Below are 13,645 nucleotides of genomic sequence, written 5' to 3'. Positions count from 1 at the left end.
TCCAAGTCAGGAATAAACAAAATGGAGACTGCTTTAGAAAGAAGGTTGCAGTTTATTGAAGAAGAGAACCAGACAGAAAGATGGCTCTGGGAAAAACTGATCACATGTAGTAGGGAGTGGTGGGTTTTTATACCTTCTTGGGCTTTTGTTTGGAGATGTTCCTGTGACATGAACTTTGACCTGAGTCTGAGTGTGCCTTTCTGGTATTCTGATGGTGGTGGGTTAATCCTATTATGTCCCAAAGGTCATATCCTGCTTCTCTGGGGTTGTGGCTGATGAGTGTTGGGTTTTTGTTTGTTTTTTTTTTTTTGGTGTGAGGGATTGTTGATTCTAGGGATCTTTATCTTTCTAATCCCAGCTTCCTGGCTCCATTTTTTCTGACAAAATTATCACATCTGCATTTCTGCAGACCTGGTTTCTGTTTGGGGCAGAGAGACTTGGGGGGGGGGGTTTCTGCCTTTAACATCCTTTGGGGAAACACAACATTCTGCTTTTTAATATTCCCCAAAATATTTCTTTCTCAGGGGGGGCTGACTTCCTACAGATGATATACAACTATTCACAGACATTTTAACATACATTTTTAACTAGTATGGGTAGTCCTTAGTTCATAACTATTCATTCAGCAACCATTTGAACTTATGACAGTGCTTGAGGAAGAGACTTACAACTAGTCCTTGTAGTTGCATCCATCCACTATGTCCTTCTTCCAGACAAAAATTGGGACGCTTGGCAACCAGGTTGCAATTATGTTGGCCTGCAGTCACGTGATCATGATTCATTACCAGCTTCTGATAAGTAAAGTCAATGGGGAAGCCAGCAGGAAGTTACGAATGGCAATCATGGGGCATTATACTTAATGACTGCACAGGATTTGCCCGGTGACAGCAACTAGAAGTGCCAGAACTGTGTCATTGGTCAGTGCACCCATGCAATACCACACTTTACAATTGCATTGCTTAGTGATGGAGTTCCCTGGTTCAATCACTATTGTTAACTGAGAACTACCTGTATTCATAAGCTTCCCTCTTGTTTTTTGTGAAACTGCTACGTAAGGCAGGGTTCCTCAACCTGTGGGCTGCGGCAGACTACTGGGCTGCAGCCTCTTGGCCAGAGGGCTGTGGAAATGGTTGGCTGGTGCGCGCACGCGTGCACTCCCTCCCATTCATGCTACCACTCGCAGCCCCATTTGCGCATGTGCAAACGGGGCCGCTACTGCCGGGTGGGTTGTGTGGCCCATTTGTGCATGCACAAACAGGACTAGTACTGCACTGGTATTCACAGTCCCGTTTGTGTGCATGTGCACACATCAATTTGGAAGTTGCTCTCCTTCCCTCCAGGCCATGAGCCCAGAAAGCTTGGCAAATTCTGACTTAAAGGATAGAGGGCCATTAAGAAATATGGGGCTCACATTTTAAACGACAGCTGTCATAGCCCCCTCAGAGGCCGGTTTGGAAGAGGAGGAAGACTTGGAGCTGGAACCATCCAACAGGGAAGGCACACCAGGGGCTGAGAACGATGCTACCAGGCCCCTCAGGCATTGGGAGAGGTGGTTGACCAGATAGAAAGCTGCCTAACTGCAGACACAGGGGAGGATCAGCTGCTGACAGGCAGTGGTCCTGATAGGTAGCAGATCTCTGATGAGGAACAGCTGCCTGCTCCACTGATCCAAGGGCAAGGAGATTGGAGTGTAGGCAAGCCCAGAGAAGGGCTGCAAAGCTACTTGGGAGGAGGTTGACCCATCCCTCCTCACCGGTGTTTCTCATTGGGAAGGGCAAGGCTGCTTTCTTGCAAGTAGCTTTGCCAACCTCCGCTGTGCCTTGTGGCGCTCTGCTCTCCTTGTTCGTGGATCAGGCAGGGGTGGCATCCCGTTGCTCATCCAAATCCACCCCCTGCTGCTGTGCATCCCTGGCCTCTCCCACTTCTGCCAGCTCAGGCAGATGCTTCTCCAGACGATCACATACCCCACCACCCAATGTTCCCAGGACTGCATCCCTTTCACACATGAAGGTCTCCGCAGATTCTGGATGCCCCGTTGTCTCTTTCTGAGGCCCTGGCTCCAGCTTGTCCTCCTTGTCAGAGGCAGCCTCCGGTGGACAGCTGAACAAACATGTACAATCACAGGTTCTTTCTCTACTGCTCAGTTGAAGTACTATCCAGCCATCTTGTAAAAAAAAAAAAAAACTATACTGACATGAAACTTGCAAGTCCAGTTGCATCTTTTTTCCAGTTATAGTCACCTGACTTCCTTCCAAAGTAAACAACCGCAACCCAGCCTAGTTTATACAGCTAAGTTCTCTTTGGACCTTGTTGGAACAAGAGGGGAAGATTAACTGCAATGTAGCAAAAGATGGTTTAAACCTGCCTCACTCAGGGGCCATTTCCAACATACTGAGTTTTTTTTATTCTTCATCCATTCTCTTGTAGACTTGCTTATATGTTTAGGATTATTACCTTACTGGAAGATGTTGATGTGCTTCAGATGATGAAGAGATAGACTTATATTCTTCAATGACAGAAAGCAGAATTCATGCTTCCTTCAATAATGGCAAGTCATCCGGGTATTGAGGCAGAAGAGCATCTTCAAACCATGACACTACCAACCTCATGAAGTCGTTATTCTGGCATTTAGCGATTGGTTCCTAAATTATTTAAAGAGCCATTCTTTCAGCACTATTCCCAGTCAACTCCATCAGCTTCCTCTTCCTTCCATGTACTTTTCATCCCAACTATTATTCAATCACCAGCAAGCATGACCATTAAACTACAATGGTCAACAGGAATGAAAACAATTCAGGGAGAAGAAAAACCTAATGGAATCAGACTTGTGGCACGGCTGCTGAAATGGCCCCATCTTCTGCAGCTAGCTTCAAGAGATACTTAGCTAAGTTAGCTTCTTTTATTCCAATCACATTTGTCTGATGTATGTAATTTAATGGGGATGGTGCCTTTTAAAAATTAATAATATGTAAGTCACTTTAGATGCCTTTCTGGCTGAAGACAAGTATAAATTGCTGTGAATAAGTAATTACTTTACAGGAGAGGAAAGGGAAGGTTAGTGTGAAAGGAAGGAGCTGCTACAGGAAGATTCATTTCTTGTCAGATAAATGCTAGCAGAAATTAGGAATGCATAATTTTAAATAAGATTTGTTTATCACAAATCTATGAAAGAGGAATCCTAGACAGAACAAAATACATCCTCCCAGTTTGTATAACTGAAAATAACACTTTGAATTTAACTACATTATTCTCTTATGAAAGGGGGAGAGATGACATTCACTTGTCCTCAGGACCTGTTTAACATATTTTATTGCATAAAATGGTCAGCAAATGCCAGTTCCCAACACCCCACTGATCAAGTATTTAATACCCACAACTCTTCTTCTATTTTAATGCCTAAAATGGATGGATGGGGGGGGGGAAATCTACAAGAGCTTCACCTGCTCTCTGGATTTAAAGTATTGCCCCAATTCTCTGTGATACTATTATATTACAAATCCATATTCTTATAATCAGTATTTTTCTCTTGCCTCTATCAAGAAATATTTTACTGCAATCCACTGTGGAACCATGAAAATGTGGGAATATTTCTATAGCCCTCTTTTTGAAAAAAAGGCAAAGACTAGGAAAGCTGTTTCACCGATTCTAATATTTTGTTGTTGTTGTTGCCATCTAGTAATCATCTGGATTTTTGCAGTCCAGGTCCATTAGTGCTACTATTGATCTTCAAGATTTTTCCTTCTTTTGAGCTGGAGAGTGTTGAGCGTGTTGTTTAAACCAGCAGCTGCAGCTAATCTGCAATTTCTTACCTATTCTCCTGCACAGCTATCTGGTCCACAATTATACAATGTACACATGAAGTATGGAAGTTGCAGTTATTGCTAACTAATTGTGGAGCTATCACAATTGTGGAGCTCCACCATTGTGGAATGGTCACAATCCAGTAGAGTAAAACAATCTTAAATCAGCCAGACTATTTTGAATTGTAGTTATTCAATTCAGCAAATTAAAATGTAGTCCAACGTTCAAAAACATTTTTAAAATCCACAGAAATGAAGCGGCTAGACAGAAAGTGCTAAAGGATAAGTGATCAGCTCGATAAGCTGAAAAGGCTTCCAAAATTAACAGTCTTCCTATTTGCCATGATATTTCTTTTGCATATTAATTAATAGTACTTTTATTTTTAAACAACTATTTTGTTAGCATTTCTTTTTTTCTTAGCTAGCATAATTGACATTAGAGACCTAAACTGTAAACAGAAAACACTGCAATAAATAGCAACCCTTTTTTTATTCTTTTCCTTCTCCATAGCCTTATCAAGACACACAAAAAGAAAAAAATCTAACTGAACTACAAAAAGAACTAAACAAAGTAGAAAAATATTCTTGCCTTCATTCTCTCATATACCAAATTCATGCCACACTTTTAAAAGGCTTGAGAATTTGAGGATGATTCTTTTAAACATGGTACACTTTTCAAAAGCAATGAAAGCTGAATGGTATAAAGCAATTCCAAAACTTTGCCCAATGATAGGAATAATAAGAATTTGCCCATTCTTATTAATGATGCCTTCAAAGAACTTTGCAGAACATATGAACATCATAACTTTAAATCGTCTCCATATCTATTTGGTCACATGGAGTGACTATTGGGGCTCCTAATAAACACTTGTCAATGTTGTCTTACATTATAATTTGCATTTTGCTTGGGAAAGAAGTGACAGTTAATCAAATTTCACACTGACTTAAGTTTAAAAGTGGGTAATGCTAAAATTAGGGATGGCCTGAAAATTATTTTCCAGTTTTATAATCAGCCATTAAATTAGCACCCCATAAATATGCTTCTTTTTTCACCATCAGCATTAGAAATACTATATAAATTAGGCTAAGCTATTTCTATTTACATATTCATACAAAGAAAAAAATATATTTATATATGTATATATATATATATTTGTTTTGATAATGGGATTTGACACTGGAGAAAGGTGAGTCCGAAGGGAACTGTAGAATCACAGACAATGCATGTTACCAGACACCAAAGCTTCAAACACCACATGGTCACGCTAAGCAGACTTTCAAGCTGTATCTGAAGAAGAGTCATAAGATGCAGACACTATGAAGTTGCCAGTGCTAGAATGACTTGCTACAGACTGAGCAGCCTGTTGGCTTAAATTGTTGCAGATTAGCACCAGCTGGTTACTCTGGGCCTCAGAAAGGGTGCTGCAGCTCTGGTACACACTGAAATTAGTCTTCCTCCCAGGAATATTCCCTTTCTCACACATAGTCTTAACCATCTTGGCTAGTTTGTTCTTACCAAGGGCCTGACAATTGTACCAGTGTAACGCAGCTAGATTAACAACAGGCTTAATGGATAAGTAGAAAGGGGCATCCTCGTACCGCATCGCAGGGGGACGCCTTTGCGCGTATTCCTTGTAATCTTGCACGGGGCAAGTCTGTGGAGCGTGCTGAGTTGCATACACTCTGGAATCTGTGCCTGTCCTCTTAATCTTGGCGTTCCCGTCACTGCCATCTTGGCCCATCCATTCCAAGTATTCTAAGCCAGTTTCTGTCACTCGAAGTCTAATGTCTCCCCATTTGAGAGTCGACCCGTGGAAGCCCGTACAATGGCCAAAGGCTTTTGTGTTGTTGAGCCAGACAAGGTTCAACAACCCCTCCGGATTATATCGGCTTAGCAGGCCTCTTTTGCGGAGAATCAGCTCATCGGCAAAGGTAAGTTTCATTGATTTGTGTGGCTTGTTGCCTTTACCTTTGCACCTCAGTTCTATCTGCTTCTGTTTCAGTGCTTCTTGGGACCTCTTGAATTCCTTGTCTCGGGTAATGCTGTATCCATATCGGTGCTCTTTGAGATACCGCTCCAGCCCACATTGGTAGTTGGCCAAGCTGTTTGGCTCATACTCCGAACCATCCTTCTGTCGAGCATCGACAAAAAAGGATGCTAGATAAGCATCTAGTTCTTTGCAAGGAATAATGTAGATCTCCCTGGTTTCTGACGGGTATTTAGAGATGAGAAACTCTCTGAAGTTTCGGAGAGCTGTCTGGGTACTGCGAATAGTTTTCTCATTTTGCTCTCTAAGTTCTGCAGCTCTCTCATCTTGGTCTGGGAGAAGCAAAAGAAGTGATATGTGAGAACAAGGATGCACTTTTTTCTCAACTTATGTTTTTCCTTAAAACAAAATGAAAATCAATTACTGTTCACAAAGATCACAAAGGTATTATTCATTACATACCTGTCAAATACGGACAGCCAACGTCTGTTTCACAAATGATGTTACTAAGGATATGAAAAAAAGCTTAATATATATTCTTCAATTCACTGGCACACATTTAATTTACAGAGATTTGTAAGAAGAAAAATCTGAGATTTAGGCTGGTCTGTATTTTGGAAGAATCTAGAAAATAGAAAATATTTTACACCGATTCCACTGCTGGGTGGAAAGGTCCAATTAAGAAAACAATACTGAGCCATTTCATTTGTGAAATCAGAGGCTGTACTGGTTGCATGTATTAATTATATACTTTTAATCAAAGCACTTTATAACATGCTAAATAAGCTGATAGTTTGGGTATTAAAACATATTAATGTAATGTGTCAATTTACAAACAACTCATATTCTTTAAGCAAGTCTAGGACAATGCACAGTTTGCTACAAAGAACAAAACCATAGCAATTCCTCTCCGCAGAGACTGAGTTACCATGCTGGGTGCTCTTGACTAATTTCTAGTGAAAAAAGTTTTCTGTCTGTTTACAAACAATTTACACTTAACAATTTACAAGTAAGAAGTTACTTTGAAGACTGAAATTTGAAAGGATGTGATATCTTTCTCTTTAGAGTCCTAGAAAAACTGTCTAAAGGCTGCCCTCATAGATCTGGTTCATGCCCGTTTTCTAATAAAAGATCCCAGAGCATTTACTAGCTCAGAGTAATTTACCATATTCATCTCTGTGAGAAAAGATGTTTTCATCTATTGATTTCAGTATCTTTAAATGAAACATGGACTCTCCAAATACTAGTTAAGTACACTGTCACATATGGCTGCCATTAGCAAGTTAAGAAATCAATTTTCAGGGAAACTAGGGGCTTATCAGTTATTCATTCATATTCCACCCTGCATCTCATTGGTTTATGATAAAATAACAATCAATTAATGTCAATATCAAAACAAATAAGCAGACCAATTTCTCATAATTAAAAAAACCCGAACTCCTCAGTTTTCCTGTTTAGTTAAGCATGTCTTCAACAGTCAACAGATTCATAGATTTTCTGTGCCTATTGCAAGATACATTAATTATATGAATACAATTAAACAAAATTATATAGTTCCATGCGCTCGGATATGGACAGAGATCAAGATGTACCAAGAGAGGAGGAGGACTGAACAGCTTGCCTCTTGGAGTTGTGGGTGCTGATGGAATAAGGACCCAGCACTGGGCAGGGGTTGGACTAGAAGACCTCCAAGGTCCCTTCCAGCTCTGAGTCTATTCTTCTTCTTTCCATTTGTTTCCCAATGAAAAAAAATCCTCTTCCTGAAAGCTAGCATGTGAAAAAAAATGCATACCTAGTCTTGGGAAGGGGGAAGGGAGCAATGAATCATTAAGTGAGAAAAAAAAAAGATGATTCAGAAAGTGGAATGCACAAGAAACAAACTCAAAATAATCCCAACTTAATTTAGCTCACTATAAGATGGGATAGAGAGAAATTCTGACAGGCTTTCTAGATTCAGTTCTACTTTGCAACAAAAAAGGGCATTCTTGAAATCTCTGCTGCTTCAGGTTTTTTTACCTTGATTCTCTTGAAATACTGACAAGCCATTAGTTTATAGACAGAAATCTCAATGAATGTTATTGCTGATTTCAGAATGTAGGACTAAAGGCAGCTTCTTTCATCTGCCAGACAATTCAGTTCTTTTTAAAATTTAAAAGAGGAGCAGTCATAAAAGTGTCCTTTTTTCCTCTCTTCCATGTAATCAGATTATCCATGCTCTATTTTAACCAATATTTTATGGAGGGGAATTTCAGGCATTGTTAAAACAATTTATCTAAAGAATGCTAGGCCGGAGAAAGATAGTTTTGAGGTACTGTTGTGATGTCTTTGTATTCACATCTCACACAAACAAGTATATTTGAATCTAAACTGGATTAATAACCTTAGGACTGTACAGTAAGGGCTTTTGCTGGGACTCAGATTTATTGATTTTGTTTTATTGGGTACTAGATTTATTGTTCTTCATTTAATTTTCAAAAGGATGGTAATGTCAGATAACTGAACTTTCATAACAGCTTGGGGAATAAATTTCCCAAGATGGATAGGCCTGACTTTAAAAACCTGGAGTATTAATGTCTGTGGAGATTCTCAGTCATCCAGGTCACAGTTGTCCCAAAGGTGCTTTTTCCAACACGATTTTCTTTGTTTTTCCTTGAAGACATTTCTCTTCTTATCAAGAAGCTTCTTCAGTTCTGACTGAAGATATAAGGATTTATATTCCTTGCAGTCATCTTTCTGACAGTTGTTGAGGCCACTTGGAGGTTTATTTGTGTTTATCTGTTTATCTGCTGACAGGAACTGTTGTGTTTAGAACACAGACCTTTCAGCAGTTCCAAGAAGGTTCCACACCCATTTGCACTACTCTGGTGACCCTGAGGGCACAGATAAACCTTCAAGTGGTCAAAGACTCTGAAAAAGTTTGCTAATGACCAGATGACTGCAAAGAATACAAGTCCTTCCATTCACCACCATTCAGTCAGAACTGAAGAAGCTTCTTGGATGAGAAGCAAAACATCTTCAAGGAAAAACAAAATCCAGTTATCTTTTGGAAAAACATCCTTGGGACCCGGAGTATTAAATTTTTCCCTTTGGAAAAGAATAGACTTATGACTTATCCACTGTGGCATAAATCCCCAATGGTTGCCATTAAACAAATTATTCCAGTCTTAAAACAGCGTTTGATATAATAAACTGGATGAAGAAGAATAAAATTATACTCAATATAGTTTTTTATATTTTATTTTATTTTTGTTTATTTATTTGTATCCCACCTTTATTATTTTTACAAACAATTCAAAGCAGCGAACATATGCAACACATCTTACTCTTTCTATTTTCCGCACAACAATAACAACCTTTGGGCTGAGAAAGAGTGACTAGCCAAAGGTCACCCAGCTGGCTTTCATGTCTAAGCCAGGACTTGAACTCACGGTCTCCTGCTTTCTATAGCCTGATGCCTTAACCACTACTAGACCAAACTGGCTCTATTAACAATTAATTAACATTAATCAACAATTAATTAGTGAACAATTAATATATCAACAATTCATTCAATTGGCTCATTAAATAGTTTCAAAACCTGTTTTTAAGCTACTTATGAAAATATACAACCTACTTCTAGTTCTAAGTTTGTTTTTCTTAAACTAATTCCTTCTCCTTTTCCTTTTTTATTTCTTTTCTTAGAGCTGCCACATCTGGGCTGTGAAAATCCCGATGAGCCTTAGATAGGAGCAGACTCCTTGTTGCTGCCTAATGAAAAATGAATTAATTTTTCAATAATCAATCAATTTTTCCCCACTGAAAATCAATCGACATATATATTCTGACAATAACAACAGCACTAATAACCATGGAAGCTTTTTAAAGACATCTTTATTTATTTTAATTTTAGTCAGACTTGCTGGTTATCAAATTAGTTATGATTTTAATAATAATAATAATAATAATAATAATAATAATAATAATAATAATAAAGTTGGAAGGGACCTTGGAGGTCATCAAGTTCAACCCTCTGCTCAGGCAGGAAACCCTATACCATTTCGGACAAATGGTTGTCCAGTCTCTTCTTAAAAACCTCCAGTGTTGGAGCATTCACCGCCTCTGGAGGCAGGTTGTTTCATTTTTTTCTGACATTTTTTCTGGTTTGTTTTCACCAGTGCTTCTACCAGTATCAAGGCCAAGAGTGAGAACATTATGAGTTGCTTTGTACATCATGCCAAGTCATGGTTTTAATCTTGCCTTTTGGATAGCCTCAGTCATTAAGTTGGCATAATGCTAAATCTGATTTCTACATGGCAACAGTTTGCTTGTACATACTCTTAACCCAAAAACAAATACACCACATTATGACATAGCATATGAAAATCCAGATGATACCAAGCCAGGATTAAAAACAAGCCAGGATTCCTAAGCAAGTTTTACATTTTCACCTGTGATCTACAACCAAAACAGACATTGGTTTCTTTCTCGAGATGAGCCATACCCCAAACCACAATTAAACTAAACACATTAATGTTCCTGTATATGCAAATCCAGTTATTGAATTCTAAGCTAGGCAGAGCCTTTCCAAATGATTTCTTCTGGCAGTCTGATTTTCTCACTTCACTGACAGCAGGAAGATGAGGGACGCACATAAGTTGTGCAATGCAAGACAAGTAGGTCAAAAGCAAAAAAAAAATCCTCATTTTCCTTTCTTTGCTCCATTGCAGTTAACTTCCTGCTCTTTGTGAAATGTCGACAGGAGTGCAATTTACGCGTCAGCTATTTTGACTAGACATTAGATGTAACGTTGATCGCTATGACAAGGATTAAATCTTTTCTCAAATAAAGTCAGCCAGCGCAAATGCATTATTATCCGGGGGTATGACTAAAATAGCTTTAGGAGTTTGACCTATTTTCACTCTAAAACAAGTTCTTGGTATTGTTATGGGTTCCAGTAATAATAATAATAATAATAATAATAATAATAATAATAATAATAATAATAATAACAATAACAATAATAATGACATTGACAGACTTTATAGTGACATTTACATTTTACCAAGGCAAATAGGTGGGTGTGGAATGCTCCAAGTACATCAGATGGTTGAAGAAGAAAAAATGGCTTTGGAAGAATATCTGAAGAACAATATTGAAGATGCACTGAAATTAGTATATCAGGAAGGCTTACTGACTACTGGAGAGACCAAACTGGCCTACAAGAAAGACCAAATGAAGAACAGAATAGAGACATGGGAAGACAAAGCACTACATGGCTAATATATTAAAAAAAATAGCTGGGAAAGCAGATATTAACAAGACCTGGCAATGGCTAAGAGCAGGAAAATTGAAGAAAGAGACCGAGGGACTAATTCTGGCTGTACAAGACCAAGCCTTGAGAAGACAGCAACAGACAGTAAGTGCCACCTATGCAAAGAAGCTGAAGAAACAGTGGACCACCTGGTAAGCTGTTGCAAGAAGATTGCACAGACTGACTACAAGCAGCGGCATGACAAAGTAGCAACAATGGTGCATTGGAAGATCTGCAAAAAATCATTTGCCTGTAAGCAAAAACTGGTGGGATCATAAAATAGAGAAAGTCATAGAAAATGATAAAATTAAACTGCTCTGGGACTTCAGAATTCAAACAGACAAGCACCTGCAACATAACACCCCAGATTTAACAATTGTCGATAAGAAAGACAAAAAAGTCTGGATAGTGGATGTGGGAGTGCCTGGAGACAGCAGAATAGAAGAGAAAGAGCTGGAGAAGATAACAAAATACAAAGACCTACAAATAGAAATAGAAAGACTGTGGCAAAAGCAAGCAAGGGTAGTACCAACAGTCATAGGCGCCTTGGGTACAATCCCAAAACAACTGGAGCACCACTTGAAAACCATTGGCATTGACAAATTCGTCATTAGTCAATTGCAAAAGGCGGCCTTACTAGGAACTGCTTCCATCCTGCGACGATATCTGTAATACCATCAAACATCCACATCTGCCTATCCCAGGTCTGGGTAAGGACTCGATAGGTGGACAAAATACCAAATCCAGTCTGAACATCTGGCTGACTGTGCGATGATCCATAATAATAATAATAAAGTTGGAAGGGACCTTGGAGGTCATCTAGTCCAATCCCCTGCTCAGGCAGGAAACCCTATACCATTTCGGACAAATGGCTGTCCAGTCTCTTCTTAAAAACCTCCAGTGTTGGAGCATTCACCACTTCTGGAGGCAGGTTGTTCCACTGGTTAATTGTTCTAACTGTCAGGAAGTTTCTCCTTAGTTCTAGGTTGCTTCTCTCCTTGATTAGTTTCTATCCGTTGCTTCTTCTCCTGCCTTCAGGCGCTTTGGAGAATGGCTTGACTCCCTCTTCTTTGTGGAAGCCCTTTAGATACTGGAACACTGCTATGATGTCAACCCTCGTCCTTCTCTTCATTAGACTAGACATACCCAATTCTAGCAACCGTTCCTTATATGTTTTAGCCTCCAGTGCCCTAATCATCTTTGTTGCTCTTCTCTGTACTCTTTCTGGAGTCTCGGCATCTTTTTTACACGCTGACTTCTCTTAAGCCACTTCCGTGTTTGAAATAGTATCTTCCATGAGAATGCATCTTCTCTGAATTTGGATGATGGAGATGTACACAGAGCTACACGCTTCAGGACTTAGCACAGACGTAGAGAAAATGACTGCAGGTTTACCTACAAAGGACTCATATTATATTCTGAATATAGGTGGTCCGTGACTTATGACCACTACCGAGCCCAAATTTCTGTCGCCAAGCGAGACGGTTAAGTTAGCTTTGCCCCATTTTTTGATCTTTCTTGCTACACTTGTTAAGTGAATCACTACAGGTGTTAAGTTAAGTTCCCCATTGAGTTTGCATGTCAGAATGTGATCAACTGACCTTGGGACACTGCAACCGTCATAAATATGAACCAGTTGCCAAGTGTCCAAATTTTGATCATGAGACCATGAGGATGTTGCAACGGTTGTTAAGTGTGAAAAGTGGTCATAAATCACTTTTTTCAGTGCTGCTGTAACTTCAAACAGTCACTAAACTAATGGTTGCAAATTAAGGATTACTTGCACCGTATGTTGGAATAAGAACAATGTACTGGCATATATTGAAATACTGTATATTTTTCCAATGGCTATTAATGGGTTTCCCACTGTCTTTATATTACTGGAAGTATATGTACATCATATTATATATTATGAAAACTGTAATACAGTCTCATATATGTACATTTTTGCCCCGGCTATTTCCAAGAAAACTTCCAGAGGGATATGCTCTGTGGGTACAAACCTATACATATATATTTGGGATTAAAGTTCACTGAAAAGACTAATAAAGGACTAAGTAACCATCCATAGAAATATTTCTATAGCCAATAAAATTAGAATAAATTAGTATAGAAAGTAACACGTAACTTTCCCTGTACCTCATTCAGAAATAATAGCTAACTAGTGGTACCCATCATGTTGAAATACTATATACTTACATAATGTTGTAAGTCCTATTGAACTAAAGTCCTAAGATATGTACATAGTATCACATGTTTCTTTTGGTAATATTATCATTCTTGCTGCATAAGATCTTAATGGAGAACTATTTATATAGCAACATTATTATCATGCACAAAGGGTTGTTCCTGTTCATTAGCAAATATGACTTAATCGTATTGAAAAACCTCATATGGGTTGATACGAACATGAATTTGTTTATTTATTTTACTTATACAGCCACCATCTCAGCACATGATTCTAGCTGTCTGACAACAATTTTAAACATAAACATTCACACAAATAAATAAAATAAGAAAATACCAATTCAATACTATGCCAAGAATTGACTCAAAAGTCCAAAAAT

General features: G+C 38.8%; 1 protein-coding gene across 2 annotated transcripts in view; it reads right to left on the bottom strand.

The window, feature by feature from the left end:
* Positions 1 to 452: 452 nt before the first annotated feature.
* The window catches only part of KIAA1958 (KIAA1958 ortholog), a 65,092-nt gene continuing 51,899 nt past the window's right edge, over positions 453 to 13,645 (bottom strand). For both annotated transcript variants that reach the window (XM_039334423.1, XM_039334424.1), the window contains exon 4: positions 453 to 6,120. In XM_039334423.1, the coding sequence (XP_039190357.1) occupies positions 5,078 to 6,120 (1,043 nt within the window). In that variant the 3' untranslated portion in view covers positions 453 to 5,077. The remainder of the gene's footprint in view (positions 6,121 to 13,645) is intronic.

Source organism: Crotalus tigris, unplaced genomic scaffold (genome assembly GCF_016545835.1).
Source record: "Crotalus tigris isolate CLP2741 ecotype Arizona unplaced genomic scaffold, ASM1654583v1 scf7180000017630.2799268, whole genome shotgun sequence".
NCBI classification, from domain to species: domain Eukaryota; kingdom Metazoa; phylum Chordata; class Lepidosauria; order Squamata; family Viperidae; genus Crotalus; species Crotalus tigris.
The sequence above is the reverse complement of the archived record's forward strand: the minus strand, read 5'-3'. Positions and strand labels throughout refer to the sequence as shown.